This window comes from Tupaia chinensis, unplaced genomic scaffold, assembly GCF_000334495.1.
Source record: "Tupaia chinensis unplaced genomic scaffold, TupChi_1.0 Scaffold000710_1, whole genome shotgun sequence".
Lineage (NCBI taxonomy): Eukaryota > Metazoa > Chordata > Mammalia > Scandentia > Tupaiidae > Tupaia > Tupaia belangeri.
This window is the reverse complement of record NW_006160234.1, coordinates 1386201-1403306: the sequence shown is the minus strand read 5'-3', so window position 1 is coordinate 1403306 and position 17106 is coordinate 1386201. Positions and strand designations below refer to the sequence as shown.

Sequence of the window (17106 nt, the reverse complement as noted above, 5' to 3'; positions counted from 1 at the left end):
GGGGATTAAAGGTGAGAGAATAGGAATTTGGTGGTGTATTACTTCCCTTTCGAAGTAACTTTTACTCCATTTTAGGGCATTAAGGGGTATTTTTATTTTCCCTTGTGAGTTGTATTTTCCCTTAATTGTCCTGTTAATACCCATGTCTCTCACTCTATATTTTTCTTCTTAGGATACGTGTTAAGGAATTATTTTACTCTTTAATTTTTTATCATCCAGTCGAGGAGACATGCTGTGCTTCCATAAAAAAAATTAAAATAGCCATGTGTTACTTTTCCTTAAGTTTATTTTCTGTGGTGCCAAGTGGTCACACAAAAATCAAAATCTACCAACACTTCACGGAGCAGTCATTTTAGACTTGCTGTCACCATCTAGTGGCCACTTCAAGGAGTTTTTTTCTGGTCTCTTGAATGTATGAAGGTTGTGGGTTAGTAAGGAAATGTATCTTATTTCTTTTTTTGGAGAGGTTTTTGCTATAGGGCATGTGCGCTCGCCAGACAGACAGAGACAGGGAGACAGAAAGTGAGAAATCACCCCCAGAGGAGATGCCCATGCCACAATCCCTTCTCCTCCATTCTCCTCTTGGGATCCTGGGCACGCACGCACACACGCCTGGCATGAGTTTAAGCCACCAGGTCCAGGCCTCGAACCGTGGTCGACTATGTGGGAGTCCAGGGACATAGCCATTATGCCACCTGCTAGTCCCAGGAAATGTATCTTATTATAAGATGCCAAAGATTCAATAAAGAGGCCCTCTACCCCTGGCAAGGTTTACATAGCAAAATTTCAAAACTCTTTGAAGAGAAATACTCAATCTATATTATTATCATTTTGAATTTCATTCACTTTCCCAATAAGTGATGGCTGGTTTGCCTAGAAATCACAGCAACTACCCAAAGACCTCACCCTATCTGCACTTTTTCCTGCCTAGTTCACAAAGCAGATTGGAGACCTGGCCAGGGGCTGAACGAAGAGAGCCTTGGGCCATACTATGGCCACTTCATGGAGTTGACTGAATTAAATTTAACTAATGCCAGTTTTAATGAGCCCGTATTATGAAAGTGAGATCCATTCAAGATATTCTTTAACTTACAACAACTCTCTTTATAGAGTTCTATTATTCTCATTTAATAGATAAGGTTAGTGAGTCCAAGAGCCCCCAGGTCACACAGTTAGTGTATTCTAAGAGCTAGGATTTGAATTCATGTTTGACTGATTCCAAAGTCTTCAGGTCATAGAGAAAGAGTAGGACTTCTGTTTCATGACTAATAAATTAGTAATTGTTGGGTATGGGGAGGGAATTTTGACTTGTTAAAAAATATTTGACATTTCCAAATGTCAATAAAAATTTATCCCTGGGTTAAAGTGAATTGGGGGCTAGTCGGTATGGGCTGTCAGTCTTCTGTTTGATACCCTCATTCTACTCTTGCTTTCGGTGTGTGCAGTTATGCAATTCTCTTACATTCTACCATAGGGAAGATTTGAGATCAACTCTGGATCCATTATTAAACAAAATGCAAATGTGGAATAAATTATAGCTCATATTTATAGGCACTGAGTGAGTCCTGTGCCTTAGCTCACAGGAGGAGTCTGTCAATGGAGCTGCTGGGTGAAAATGCCTCTTCCGCATAATGATGATACTCATCCGGGAAACAACAGTGCTGAAATGCCCCATGACATTTCCAAATGGGCTCATATTATTTGGAAAACAAGAAGGAGAATGGCAGAGCGTTCCCTGGACCCTGTAAGAGAGAACTCCTTTAAAGAGTCAGTGAGTCATATCTCACAGTCACCTTCTGGAACCACTTAGCAAATTCTTCCAACCGGTTCCCCTAAAGATCCAGCCCATCAAGTATTGTGTTCTTGATGAGTCCAAGAGGAGCAGAATGGATGTTCTATATATGCTCAGTATGTCCAAAAGCACAGAGGTCTCACCGAAACTGTTTTGTGTTCAAGACCACAACTGTGCCAAAAGGAGTCTGGAACCTCTTAAGGAACCCAGTGCTTTTTGCCAGAACTCTTCTTCCTTTAAAACTAATCAGTTTAATAGAGAATCATGAGGACTGAGAAGAGAAATAGAAAGCATTGTTTTCTTGTGTAGGAAACAAACCGTTTTTCTGAGGTGGGCATTTCCCACAGTTGTCACCAAAATTATGCCAAGAGCTTCTCTAACTACATTCTACTTGTTGAACAAGAATGATTTGCGCTCATCTCCAGGTTTTGGAGTGAAAATCTTTGAAAAGTCAAAATTCCCTCCTCATCCCCAAAGCTTTGATCAGTAATGAAATAGCTGTCCTGTTCTTTCTCTATGATTTAAAGACATTGGAATCAGACAAAAGTGGATTCAAATTCCAGCTCTTCTAATATACTAGCTATGTGACCTTGAGCACTTGGCCTCACTTTTTTGATATATAAATGAGTATAATGGTTGAACTTCATAAAGAGAGTTATTGTATTGGTTACAGAAGATCTTTAAAGAATCTTACTTTTATAGTTCAGGTTTCATAAATCTTGGCTATAGTTACTATTATACTTTTTGTGATGATGACTTGACATGTGCTAGACACTGTGTTATGTGCTCGAAGGACATTTTGCCATTCACTCATTTCACAGTGGTAGGGGTACATTCTCTTACTACCTTCACTTTATAGGTGACGAAACTGAGTTATGTATCCCCATTGTTACTGTTTGTGTTTGTGGTGGTGGTCATTGTTCTACTCTGTTCCATTGCCAGTAACAGAATTACCTGAATCTGGGTAATTTATAAAAATAGAGGTTTATTTAGCTCAGAGTTTAGAAGCACAAGGCCCAGGGGCCACATCTGGGGAGGGTCTTCTCACTGGTGGATAACATGGTAGAGGGCAAGAGCTTGAGCAGAGCAGACTATGTCTCCATCTGTCTTGTTCCCTCTCCTATAAACCCACCAGCACTCAATCATGGGAGCCTCACCCTGATGCCTAATCACTTCCCCAAAGCCCCACCTTTCAGGTCCACAATTAGATTAAGTCTCTTCTTAATATACAATGGAACCAACATCCAGCAGATGGATTTGGAGGGTCATGTTCCCACCACAGCACTCATCGACACATGCCCATCAGAAGCACCTCTGAGAGGACAAGTGGAGCTGATGATTCAAGAAAGGAACAGCCTGCTCTCCACTAGAGGGTCATTCAGGTCACTGAGAAAGTGGGTGCCCCAAATTAAGTGACATGACAGAATTGCATTCTTACCCTCTCAGTGGCATTTTATGACCTCTCTAGGGCCGCATCACAGAAATCAGAGAGCCACAAGATCATGCCAATCCTTGCTCTTTCACTTCCCTCATTGTTTCTTTTCATTTTGTGTCTGGCAGGCAACTCCCCATCCGATGAGTCAGAGGAGCGGGAAAGAGACCCCAAGGTGTTGACGTTCCCAGAGTACATCGCCAGCCTGTCAGACTCTGGCACCAAGCGCATGGCGGCTGGAGTCCGCATGGAGTGCCAGAGCAAGGGACGATGCCCCTCTTCCTGCCCTTTGTGTCATGTGACATCCAGCCCTGAGACCCCTGCTGAGCCGGTTCTGCTGGAGGTGACCAGAGCAGCTCCCATCTATGAACTGGTAGCCAACAACCAGACCCAAAGGGTAAGAGGCCTGGGACTCTTGACTCTGAGAGACATCAACAACAGCAGAAGGCTTCATAAATAACCTCAGAAAATGGCAGGAGCAATTGAACTCCATGCTAGGATAGAGAAGCTTTTTGTTCAGCTAATCCAAGCACATGATTTGCTTATATTTGCATGTTTGCATATTAAGTCAAATCAATGCATCCATAACACCCACGGTAATGTGATTCAGGAGCCACAACTTAGCACTAGTGTAGGTCTTTGATGAGCAAAATACCCAGAAGGAACTAAATACATAGGGAGACACAGCATTTGCTAGCCCAAAGCCATTGTTTAGAGAGCCCTCATGACTCAGATCTGTCACCCTTGTTGGCCTGGGAGGTGGGTCAGCTCCCCAAATAAGCCTGGAGTAAGCTGCAGCTGGACTGCAAGGAGGCATAGGTTCTGAAGGAGGGATCTGACAGTCTTAGTCTGGAGGTTCCTTACCTGTCCCTCTGGCTCCATGAATAAAACTCCAGGTCCACACAATCTTCCTGCCTTTTATTATACTGCAAAGTCACGACTCTTGACATTTCTCTCCTCTTTCTCTTTTACCTCTGCTTTTACCTTTCTAAAGATACCAGAGAAAATGAATTGACCCAAAAGGGTAAACTGGAGAAATGTAGCAGAGGTAGGGACTTCACTCATTTTCTAGCTCTTCAACCTCATCAAGGACATAAAGATCAGAGTGAATCAAGGGACCAGCAGTTAGCGTAATGGCTATGTCACTGAACTCCCACGTAGTCGACCGTGGTTCGAGTCCCGGACCCAGTGGCTTAAACTCACGCCAGGCACGTGTGTGTGTGTGCCCAAGATCCTGAGAGGAGAATGGAGGAGAAGGGATTGCGGCGTGGCCATCCCCCCTGGGGGAAGGTGATTTCTCACTTTCTGTCTCTCTGTCTCTCTCTGTCTTTCTGGCAAGCACACACACCCTATAGCAAAAACCTCTCAAAAAAAAAAAAAAAAAAAGAAAGAAAGAAAGAAAAAAAAGATCAGAGTGAATCAAAACACCCAGAACAACAGCAATAGGAACGATGTCAAAAGTGGAAACAAGGAACTCCAAGGGTGGAATTCCAGGACTTTAGGAAAGTCGGTCTTGGGGACAAGACACAGCGTGCATTGCAGCAGTGAGCTGCTTACCTGCCTGAGAGGTGTGTCCATCTAGGGGTGAAAATTGCTTTCTTTTTTCTCTTTTAATGGACACCTGGTGTGTCACAGTTTGTTTCATAGGGGACGCTCAGACCAACAGGAGGGATTTTGTGTTTCTCTCACCTTCCACGTCTGCCTCCGATATTCTATGGGGTGTTTGGGAATAAGGTTTTTCACAGAAACAAAAAGACAAATTGTTCCTGTGGCCTACAACTTCCTTTCAATTTGGTTGAGATATCTATGGGAAGAGGAGCTGGATAGAAGAGGCCAGTGGAGGAGACACCTGTAAGGATGAAGAGGAGGAGCGTCGTCACCATGGAAACCCAAGGCCTCAGTGACTTGACCTAGTGCTCAGCATCCCCTACTCACCCCACTTAGTCTGCTTTGAGCATCCAGGAGTGCTACAACAGATACCCCAGGAATCCCTTGCCACTTTCCTGGGAACAGTGGGGTCAGAAAACTCACTCAGAAGCATCCCATGGAATAGGGTATGCAAAACTGCAGAATTGAGAAGAGATGGCAGGAGAGGAGAACGTGTAGGCATTGCCTTGTACAAGGGCATCTCAAACAAATTGAGGAAGTTGAAGGAGGTTTGTCTTCAGCAACCGCTTTTCCGGATCCCCTTTTTGCCAAAACTTGGCCAATTTCTCTCTCTGTGCACCAATAGGGAGGAGCTGGGAGATGGTTTCCATGTGGCCATATTTTGAACTCAAAATGTTAATGACTCAACTCATAGACTAGGTGGTCCTAGCTGGAGCTCAGCCTCCATCATATGTTTCTTCTTTCCTTTCTCCCTTAGACATATTATGTCTTTACTACCCTCTCTATTTCTCTGTTCTTTTTTTTCTTCTTCTAATTTTGCCTTTTCTTCCAAAGAACAGAGATGAAGAGAGACGAAGCTAAGGGACAGTAGAAGGATGCTAATAACTTAGACATCAGTAACTCAGTGTGTTTCTATTTCTACTTTGCTGGTGGATCTTCAGATCCATGTTCTAATTTCTCCTGATCTTACTATTATCCTTCTGTTGTACTAATCTCCGATGCCATATTTTAGTGTAATCTGTGATTGTGATAAAGACGAGCAAGTCAAACCAGGTATCTCAAACCCAACAAACGAGCTCGCTCTCTTCCACCCCAAAACCCACACCTATAGTACTTCCACCTTACTGAATGCCACTGGGTTCCATTAAATTACCCAAACTGGAGACCAGGGATGCTTCCAAAGACTTCTTTGTCATTCCCAATATCTAGTCCAAGAGCCACAAATATCTCTGAATCCATCTTCCTTATATGTTATTCCTACTCTGTTATAGTCTATTTCAGATATTTATTGCAGCATCAGGGACCATCTTAATATGGTAGCTTTCTTACTAGTCTCTCTCACCCAGAGTGATCTCTAATGTGATTTAAGATGGTCTTCTGGCCATATTGAACCAAAATAATTGAAAGACTCTGTAGAATCTATTGAATACAACATTATTATAAGACAGTTCATGACCCAATTTTGTCTTTACTTATGTGGTTAGGTTATTACTCTATACCTCAAAATTTTACTCCCTTAAACGCAACTCATTTTCTCTCATGCATCTGGCCCTTCAGATGTACAACTCTCTGTCCCAAGAATGTCTTTTCCACAACTCTGCCACTGGCAAACTCCTTCTATTACTCAAGTTTCAACTCAAACGTCACCAGCTATAAGAGCTAACCCAGGTATTCATTCACGTAATTCCCATTGTCAATGTACACACATTTCTTAAAGCATGCATAGCCTGCTATCAGTTATTTACATAGTTTTTTAAAAACTTCCTTCCAGGCTATGGGGAAAGATTTTTCTTCTATGGAATCCTCATGCCTGGAAGTGGTCAGTAAATGAATGAATGGGGCCAGCATGTGGCATGGAGATTAAGGCAGCTGGATCCCACATGATCAACTGTATGGTTCAAGTCCGTGACCTGGCGGCTTGAAAAATAGGCTGATGTCCTCTTAACAGAGTTTCAATTTAATTTAATTTAATTTAATTTTACCTGTAACACGACCTCAACTTTTGTGACCAGATAACTTTTGATTTAACTCTCAGAAGCCAGGTAAAAATGTCACACCCTCATGGTGGCCTTCCCAGACCCATCTATGAGATTATCTACCCTTCCTTATCCTTCCTGTCTCCATATGCATTCATAGCCTTTTACCCTTTTCCTTGCGAGTGCTTTCTTGAGAATTGTGTGTATTTGTTATTTATGTAACTTTTGCTTTTTTGTTTATTGTATGGCTGTGAGATTTATGCAGACATGTTCATATACATCTTATGTGTCATTGTAATCTTAATGCTTACAGGAAATGGCCCCTGACAGGTGCTTAGCAAATAATAGTTGAAAACTGTAAAGCTGCGGTGGCGATTTCTTCTTATTCCACCTATCTCAAAGGAAATCTGTTTTTCTAGCCTTAAATAATGCACCTTTGGTTTGTCTCAGGAAAAGCAAAATGTGAGCACCTACTCTGCAGCAGGCTTCATACAGGTGGATGCAGCATGGATTAAGAGCTCTTGACTGAAAGAGCCCAAGATGCCAGTGAGTCATGCTGGGCTTGGGTGTGGTGCTGCCCCATTCACTGGCCTGTGGCCCTGAGCAAGGCATTGAGACTCTGATTCTCAATTTCCTCCACTGTAAATCATGGTAACCTTTTATCAACCTATTACCTTCCAAAAGGGCATAAGAAATGATAAAAGTCTACACGAATCGCAACTATTATCAACAATTTGTTCTCACTCCTTAGAGGCTCCCAGATTAGCAAGGAAGTCAGTAGGGATTTTTATTATAACTCATATATATATATATTTATAACTACTATATATATTTTTTTCACTGTTTTGCTATAGGGCACATGGGCTTATTGGAGAGAGGCAAAAAGAGAGTAAGTAGAAATCATCCCTCAGGGGTGATGGTGACATTGCAATCCCTTCTCCTCCAGTTTCCTCTTGGGATTTTGGGCACATGTGCCTGGTGTGTCTTGCAAGCCACCAGGTCCAGGACTCAAAACCATGAAGTTGGCCATGTAGGATCCAGCTACCTTAACCACTATGCAACCTGGCTGGCTCCTATCCAACTATTCTATGCTAAAGTGGCCTATGTTTAGTCTTGGAAGAGCAGGACTTAGGACACAGGCTTTAGGTTTGGACATTCTGGTACATGTAGAGTTCTCTCATTCTTTTTCCTTTGCTTCTTCCTTTCTTTTTCTTTCCTTTCTTTCCCTTTCTCTCTTTTTTATTTTCTTCCCTCCTTTTTTTTTTCTTTAAAATTTTTCTTTGGCTTAAACTTTCCCAGGATAGCTAGATTTCATTTCTCTAATTCATCAGCTAGACATGGGTGTGATGAGAGTAGAACAGGAAGAAAAGAATCACATGAAAATCCAGGTCTGTAAATATTGAATCGACCTAGAGAGAAAGCACTAAGCTTGACTGACTTGGAATACCCATGCACCCTGTGGCCAGTCTCACCCTCTTCCTCACCCTGGGCTGGGGTTGAGGCAGCAAAGTCCCACTGAAGGGTTGGTTCTCATCAGCTTCCTCACTAGGAAATTATCTCTCTCACAAATTCTGCTCTCTCAGTGGTCCACATTTTATTTATTTATAGGTTCTTTTATTTAATAGTAGACTTCTCTATGAAACCACTGCATGTATAAAATTGTCCTAGGTTCTGTGGTGGCTATAAGGTTCTACATAAAACTCAACCCTGACACTCAAAGACAATAATGATTGCTGGTATTTATTGGTGACTAGTACATATATTATTTCATTTGACATATTTTATTTAACTGTCAACAACTCTTTTAGGAAAGTGCTATTTTTGTCCTATTTTATTATCAAGGAAACTGAGTTTTATGTAACTTGCTCAAGGTCATATGGCAGTGATTGACAAAGCTGGGTTCTTACCAGGACAGACTGCTCCACATTACAATTCTTAGCCTGTGTGCCATGCTGCTACTCTTGTCATGGCCTCTGAAGAGATGCCTAATGCCTAATCACAACCCACGGCAGGGTTGCATGTACATTGTAAGTAGGACACAAGGCGTGCTGAAGGAATAAAAAGGAAATCCTGAGGCATGGTGAGGAGAGTGGTAAGGATGCACACAGAGGCAGCTAAGAAAGGGCTGAGAAGACGGAGTGGTAAAGGTGGGCCACTCAGAAGGCATATGCAAAGAGGTCATTGTTCTCAGAGTCTGAGGTGGGGGATGATGGAGTATTGGGAGGTGGAGGGTGGATATGACTTGCTTCCAAGACGACAGCCTTCAGCCATAGGGATGACTGTTATACTAAGAGAGAAGGATACTCTAAAAGTTCAACATGGCTTAAGTTTCTGAAATGACTCTTGGGGTAAGAATTTTAGAGCAAAAAATAGTGAAGTGGCAATACAACATGCTGGCTGGAAGTAATTTAAGAGCCACAAAACATCCTGATGCTCTGTCTCTTGATTCTGATGACCGATCCTGGCTTCCCAAGACTCATTCTCTGTTCTCTCATGCAGCTCTTACAAGAGGCCACCATGAGCTCTCTCTGGTGCTCAGGGACTGGAGATGTCATTGAAGACTGGTGTCGATGTGATTCCACTGCTTTTGGAGCTGATGGACTCCCTACCTGCGCACCTCTCCCACAGCCTATGTATGATTCCCTTTCTCTGTCTTTCTCCAGTGTGTATGCTCCAGCATCATTCTGCAAATAAATATGAGTGTTTGCTATTTGCAAAGCAATAGGCTGGATACTGGGAAACAGGAAGAAGAACTCGACATGGTACCTGTCTTCCAGAGTTTTTAATCTATTGGGTTGTGAGGAAAGTCATGACGTGTTTTTCTGTTTTTCTATACAAAATTGTGTCAGGACTTTTTAGATGACCCAGTACTATGAGAGGCAGGCACACAGATTGTTATAGTAGAAGAAATGGTGAGACAAGTGTTATAAGAGACATTTTTAAGAAGTGTGAAAAGGCAATGGTCAAGTCTGAATTTCAGCAATGGTGTCTTGGAAAAGGTGGTACTTGAACTTCTCCTTGATAGTGGATTAAGTAGGACAGCATATTTAGAAGATAATAGGAGTTAATGTGCTATTGCAATGGAGAAAATTTCTTTAATAAGATCTTTACTATGCCAACAACACTACCCTCAGCAAAGACTGGGTGCCAGGCACTGTGTGGGTAGTGAGGTACTGTGATCATCTCCAGTTTAATAGAGAAACATGAATTCAAATGGATTTAATGATTTTTTCAAGGTAACAGAGCAGGGAGGAAAGCCATGGCTAACAGACCACCTTCCTAGCTGTTATAACATGGAGAAGATAAAACTAAGAGATGGTTTTGAGCACAACCAACAGGACTTGGTGATGGATTGGTTGTGGGGATGCAGAGAAGTTGAGAATGTACATAAGACTTCTGATCTGAGAAGCTGGGAAGGTAAATAGGTCACAGCTGAGAAAGAAAGCAGCCAAGGATATACAGGTTTGAGGAGGAGGCCAGTTCCATGCAGCCTCGCATTAGCGTTGCAGTGGGCTAGCTCTACAGAGATGTCGAGTGGGAAGATAGAAAGGTGGTTTGGAGCACTGCCAAAAAGTGAATGCTAGACATAAAATTCCAGTCAGCCCCAAAGAAATTAGATGAAACCACAGTTATGAGAAAGAATGTTCCAGAGCAAGTATCAACTGAAAAGAGCAGAGGCCTGGGGATGAACATGATGGGGTGACACATTTGAAGAGTGAAGAGGATGAAGTGCTGCAAAGGAGCCTGAGAATGAACATGTCTATCTTCCCCTCAATGGAAGGCTAAACAGTACCAGCCAAGCTGAGGGGTCAAAGCCCAAGGCAGGAATCTCTCTTAGTCTCTAATACGATATCTGCATGGAAGCAAAGCCTCAGAAATATTGTGTCTAATAAAGAGAGATAGTAGGACAAGCCGGAAGAGTATGATTTCACTGGCTGATAAGACAAAGAAAGATCAAACTGAGAATCAGGACCTATAGCCATGGATGGGCTGAACAAACCTGGGCAAAAGACTGCAGAAATAAACCACAAGTGGAGGGCTACTCTGTCCTGCTTCATTGAGGTACAAGTGGGCATCAAAGTGCCAGGACTGGAAAAAAAAGAAAGTTGGGAAAGAACACAATAGTAGTGTACCCTTACAAGCCAGTGTCTTTTCTTGTCTACAGTCTTCCTTATGTAGGCAATTTCAGATACAGAAGCCACTGTCGTTTTGCTCTTCATAGTCATGACTTGGACCTCGAGAGTCAAAACAGAACAAGCTCATTATCAGTAAGTCTTTTCATTTAGGCGAATGGGAGACTGTTAGACTGATTCACTAAGTGAGAGAACTACCTTAGAAAAATAACATTGAGGGAACCAGCAGTTAGTGTAATGGCTATGTGGCTGAACTCCCACGTAGTCGACCGCGGTTCGCGTCCCAGACCCGGTGGCTTAAAACTCATGCTGGGCGCATGTGCGTGCGTGCCCAAGATCCCGAGAGGAGAATGGAGGAGAAGGGACTGCAGCGTGACCATCCCCCCTTGGCCCTTGGGGGTGATTTCTCGCTTTCTGTCTCTATGTCTCTCTCTGTCTGTCTGGCGAGCGCACGTGCCCTATAGCAAAAAACCTCTCAAAAAAGAAAAAAAGAAAAGAAAGAAAGAAAAAGAAAAAGAAAAATAACATTGAGGGGCTAGCAGGTGGTATAGTGGTTAAGGTTTGGACTCCCATGTGGTTGACCACAGAGTCCCAGACCCAGTAGCTTGAACTCATGCTGGGTACATGTGCATGCATGCCCAAAATCTGGAGAGGAGAATGGAGGAGAAGGGATTGCAGCGTGGCGATCTCCTCATGGGGTAATTTCTCACTTTTTCTCTCTCTCTGTTTTTCTTGTGAGTGTACACACCCTCCAGCAGAAATCTCACAAACAAACAAAAAACCAAAGACCCCAGTTATTAGGTGAATTCAAGATCCATCCTCCAGCTAATTTTGTCTCTAAACTTGCATTTAGTGAATGTTGTGGCTAAAGATCAAATTGGGTTAAATTTTCATAAACAGGAAATGTCTATTAAGGGCTCCACTTTTCTTGTAAACTCTGATCAGTTCTTTCAGTAGCAGACCTTAGTTTCTTACATTTTAATTGGCATTTGGAAATAGAAATACACTCTAGTTTTATTTAAGTTCATGTAAATCACACACACTTCTGTTTCGCAGTAGAGGGTGGCCTTAGTCCATATTTTCACAGAATTTGAGTTCCCAGAAAGGCTTACTTACTGACTTAAGCTTCCTAATGCTTTTCCTTCAAAATAGCACTCTGCATATGACTCTAATTAATGAATTTGTCAATATCCGCACTGTTTTGGGTCTATTCCATTTTTAATGTCATATGCAAACTATGCACTCGTTCATAGTAAGCGACCAGCAGAAGAGCATGTGTTTTATATTACTTTCCCACTAGTGTAATTCCTTATTATTGCTCCCACAGCCTCCCATGATTTCTTGTTGAAGTTCTTATCACACATTATTATAATCACTTGTATAATGTATATGTGGGGACTTTTAAAAAGCTCATGGAAATCCCAAACATACAGCCAACTGATTTCTGACAAAGGGCACCAGTCAATCTGGTGGGAAAAAGAAATCCTTTTTGGAAAATGGTATCCACCTGCAGGAAGATAAAACTGGATTCCTATCTGTCATCATTAACACAAATCAACTCAAAATGGATCAAATATCTAAACCTAAGACTTCAAACTATAAAGCTACTGGTGGAAAACACAGGGGAAACTCTTAGAGACATCAGAGTAGGCAAAGACTTCTTAAATAAGATTCCCAAAGCACAAACAATAATTCCAAAAATAGACAAGTAGGATTACATCAGATTAAAATGTTTCTGCAGAGGGATCAGCAGTTAGTGTAATGGCTATGTCGCCGGACTCCCACGTAGTCGACTGCGGTTTGCGTCCAGGACCCAGTGGCTTGGGCTTGAACTCACACTGGGCGCGTGTGCGTGCGTGCCCAAGATCCCGAGAGGAGAATGGAGGAGAAGGGATTGCAGTATGGCCATCCCCCCTGGGGGGTGATTTCTCTCTTTCTATCTCTCTGTCTCTGTCTGGCGAGCTCACGTGCCCTATAGCAAAAACCTCTCCAAGAAAAAAAAGAAAGAAAAAATGTTTCTGCAGAGCAAAAGAAACAATAATTAGAGTGAATCAACAACCCTCAAAATGGGGAGAATATATTTGCAAATTGTGCCTCAGACAAGGGACTGATAACCAGAATATATAGGGAACTCAAGCAACTTACCTGGGGGGGGAAATTATCAACTTAATTAAAAGATGGGCAAATGAGCTGAACAGGCAGCTCTCTAAGGAAGACATATGAAGAGCTAAAAAATATATTTTAAAAAAGCTCAGCATCCCTTATCATAAGGGAGATACAAACCAAACCTACAATGAATGACTAAGATTAAAACAAAGCAAAACAAAACAAAAGAAAAAAAACATTAGTGATGGTGAGGCTGTGGTGAAAAGCGAACTCTCCTACACTGTTGGTGGGAATGTAAATTAGTACAGCCACGGTGGAAAACAATATGGAGGTTCCTCAACCACCTACAAGTAGAAGTACCGTTGATCCAGCAATTCCACTCCTGCATATCTACTCAAAGAATAGGAGTGCATTCAGCTGGAAAAGTGCTTGCACAGCCATGTTTATTGCAGGATTATTCACAATTGCTAAGAAATGGAACCAATCCAAATGTCTGTGAATAGATGAGTGGATTGAAAAAGTGTGACACATATACACTTTGGAATACTATTCAGCTATTAAAAAACCAAGACCCTGGCAGTTGATGGAAAGTGGATGAATATAGAAGATTTACTGCTGAGTGAAGCAAGCCAGATTATGAAAGAGAGACATCGTATTTATCCACTTAATATATACTGCATTTCTGCACTCTGGCAGAAACTGGAAGATTGGAAGATATAAAAGCATGGAAAACAATTACATATACTAGAAACAGCGTGAGAGGAAGGTGGAAAATGGGTGAGAGGAAGGGAACCAAGGAGAAAAATAAAGAAAAACATTTAAGGGACACAAAAATGGAAAATTATCTGTTGATGATAGCATGTATGATAACATCTTTAACTGGACCAATATACAGTGTATTCATGCTGGGAAAGTTCATTTTGCAAGCTGTAATGAAATACAGTGATGTATAAAATAAATTTTTAAAAACGTTTTAAAAAGCTCAGAAAAAATAGAATGAAAGTATGGGTTTATTTTGATGCAAAGTATTTAGAAATCCACAATTTTTTTCAATGTGCTTTTTCCACGAACTTCTTGAAAACCACCCCTTCCGTCTTTTTGTTGCTCACTGAAATGTTCCATAAAAGAAAGGGCGATCTTGTGCACTACTGCACAGCCAGCATCAAAGACATCCTTGCAGGTAATGAGTACTTTATAATTATTTCTTGAATTGAAATTGAACATTGCACATGGTTTCATGTGGTCCACTTACAGTATCCTGCCTCGTGATCCTTGAAATCAATAGCATGCACCCGGGAGCTGAGTGGAAGGTAAGAGGGCCAGGACTATGAGTGGTCATGAGATCAGGGAACCAAGGATGGTGAAAGGCAGGGATATTTGCAAGGGCTGGAGACTGGAAATGAGACAGGAAATGGGACAGATCCCGGAATCCAGTGATCTAGGAAGAAACAGGGAATTAGAGGCAAGGAAGAAACCTGAGACATACATGAGATAAGAACAAGGTACTGAAGAGAAACCACTGGGCAAGTAGGAGATCCAGCCCAATGAATGTCAATAACGAATACTGAGTCTGTGCAAAGTACTAAGAGGTACGAGATCATGACGAAAGACAGTGGTTAAAATGGACAACTTATAAAGAAGGAGGAGAGTTGGGAAAAACAAGGAGACTGGAACCAGGGACCAGGAACCAGGATTTATAGAAACCCAAGAACAAAGAAACTGAAATCAGAACCTGAGCAAGCAGGCACAGAATATCACCCCAGGGAGAACTTAGCACGTGACCAACTTTTCTTTTGCCTAGTCATGCTGCCTGTGAGCATTACTTCCAAACTGATCCTATTCCAAGGCCTGGCCAACAGATAGCCTGGGGAAGATGATTAGTATACAGAGCAAGAGGGAGAAGCCAGAGTTTCCCTTACTATCAGGTAAATCCTGGTAATGGTATAGAAACCAAACTAACTAAGGCCTTATTAATGTGTAGTTCTCCTGGACACTATCTTCCATGGGCCTTTATATAAACACTACACATGCATCCCCTTAGTGTTTTTCAAAAGCAAATCTGGAAATTATATTTTAAAGCCATATAAATCAGTACTATCTCAAAAGTCCTATCCCTGACCCATGTAACATCATTCATTCATCTTTGACTCACCTACTCATTTATTTATTAAAACTGACAAAACATAGGTCGAGTTTCTAATCTGTAACAGACATTTCAATGCATAGAGTGTAGATCTTAAGGGTCCTTAAGAACCTCACTATCTAGTAAAAGAGACAGGCCCTGAAATAGATCATTTTGGCACACGCAGTAGTTGGCTAAGAAAGAGGAATTTACAGTGTGACAATCAAAAGGTGTCTGTTGACCAGAGCAGGTCTCAGTGGGTCCTCATTCCGTGTTCCTTCCTGTTTTCAGACTGAGACTCTCCATGGTTCATGAACCCAGCAGCACCCTCCTAGTTCTGGAATGGGAGCACTCAGAGCCACCCATTGGGGTACAAGTTGTAGATTACCTCATCCGTCAAGAGAAAGTCACAGACAGGATGGACCACTCCAAAGTAGAGACAGGTGAGCATCCCCCACTTCATGGGCTAGTCTTGATCCACGGTGTTGAAAAATCAAACTAAAGCAAAATGTCCTGCCTCGTGGCTTTGCTGCACGTCCCCAATATCCCAGGGCAATGAAGGAGGAGCCAGGAGCAGAAGCAGCTGCTGTCTCTTCCTACAGCAGCCATCTTGTCTATTTAAGAGTTTTGTATCATGAGCTTCTGACAGTCTTGTTTTGATTTTGCTTTTCTTCTGTTTATAAGAGAGGTGTCCATTTCATTGCCTCTAGGCTCACTCACAAAGAAACAATACAGTACACTAGTTATCCTAGCCCACAATTAGGAAACAATTTTTTGCTAACCACTGCCATGATTACAGAAAAAACATTCCTTTGCTAATAACCCCCCTCCAGGCAAAATCCTGTGCAAACAGATGCACTCGCTTCGTGTCTTGTCCTAAAGAAAACTCTTCTTTTGTCAAGTCCAGCTAGAAGAGGGAAGCCTTAGAAAAGGGGAAATACCCCACAAAAAATGTTCCATTCCTCAGTATTTCACTGTCTACACATAGAGAAAGGTCAACATAAATAATCCCTGAAACTTGCGCACGAGATGTCGTCACCAACAGGATGGTGGCGTCTAGAATAAATAGCTTCTGGTGAACTTGTCACTGTGGCTTGGACACGTCTATGCTTGCCTTCATGCCATAGAGAGCTGTCTACTGCTTTTTTTTTTTTTTTTGCACCCCCTCTTAATTTTTTCTTTTTGATGTGCACAGGTATTGTCAAGATACAGCAGTGACCATTAACCAGAATATCTATTCTCTGTCCGTGCCAAGAAAGAGCTTGCAGCTGTAGTATGTACATCCTGCCTTAGTTGTTTCTAAACTAGGTCTGGAACAATTGGCTCTAAATCAATTGATTAACTATGAAACAGCCAGAAAAGACCACTCCTTCTAGGTCTCCTTTTTCATCTAGGAATTTGAGAAAATTGGGGACTAAACAATTCTTTTTAAGTTTAGAGTTATATTTCTTCCATGAGAGAAGACATGAGGGAGAAAGAGAGAAGGAAAGACAGAAAGAGAAAGGGAAACATTTCCAGCTGAGTTTTCTTACCACAATCCTACCCACAATCCTGCAAGCCAGGATCATGGGCACTCATGCATGTGCCCAGCATGCTCAGGGAGACCTCATGCTGTGTCCTGAGACCTTCCCATGTGGCCTCAGCCTCACAGTGCCTTGTGTCACGGCTGTGTCACCATGGCTGGCCCCGGACTGAGCAATTTTAATATAAAGTTCTTAAGTTGATTTCTTCTTCTCATTGCCTGGCCATCACTGTTCCTCATGCCTTTTCCCTTCCTTTCCCTCTGGGCAGAAACGGTGCTGAGCTTTGTGGACGATATCATCTCTGGAGCCAAGTCTCCTTGTGCTATGCCATCTCAGGTGCCAGACAAGCAGCTCACCACCATCTCACTCATTATTCGATGCCTGGAACCTGACACCATTTACATGTGAGTAATC

At 42.1% G+C, this 17106-nt stretch overlaps 1 protein-coding gene across 1 annotated transcript in view; it reads left to right on the top strand.

Moving 5' to 3' along the window:
- ASTN1 (astrotactin 1) overlaps positions 1 to 17106 on the top strand; it is a gene marked incomplete at its 5' end in the record, with an annotated part of 375021 nt that overhangs the window by 333544 nt on the left and 24371 nt on the right. Inside the window, 4 exons of the mRNA XM_027776744.1 lie at positions 3353 to 3621; positions 9308 to 9441; positions 15461 to 15612; positions 16961 to 17096. Of these exons, the coding sequence (XP_027632545.1) occupies positions 3353 to 3621; positions 9308 to 9441; positions 15461 to 15612; positions 16961 to 17096 (691 nt within the window). The remainder of the gene's footprint in view (positions 1 to 3352; positions 3622 to 9307; positions 9442 to 15460; positions 15613 to 16960; positions 17097 to 17106) is intronic.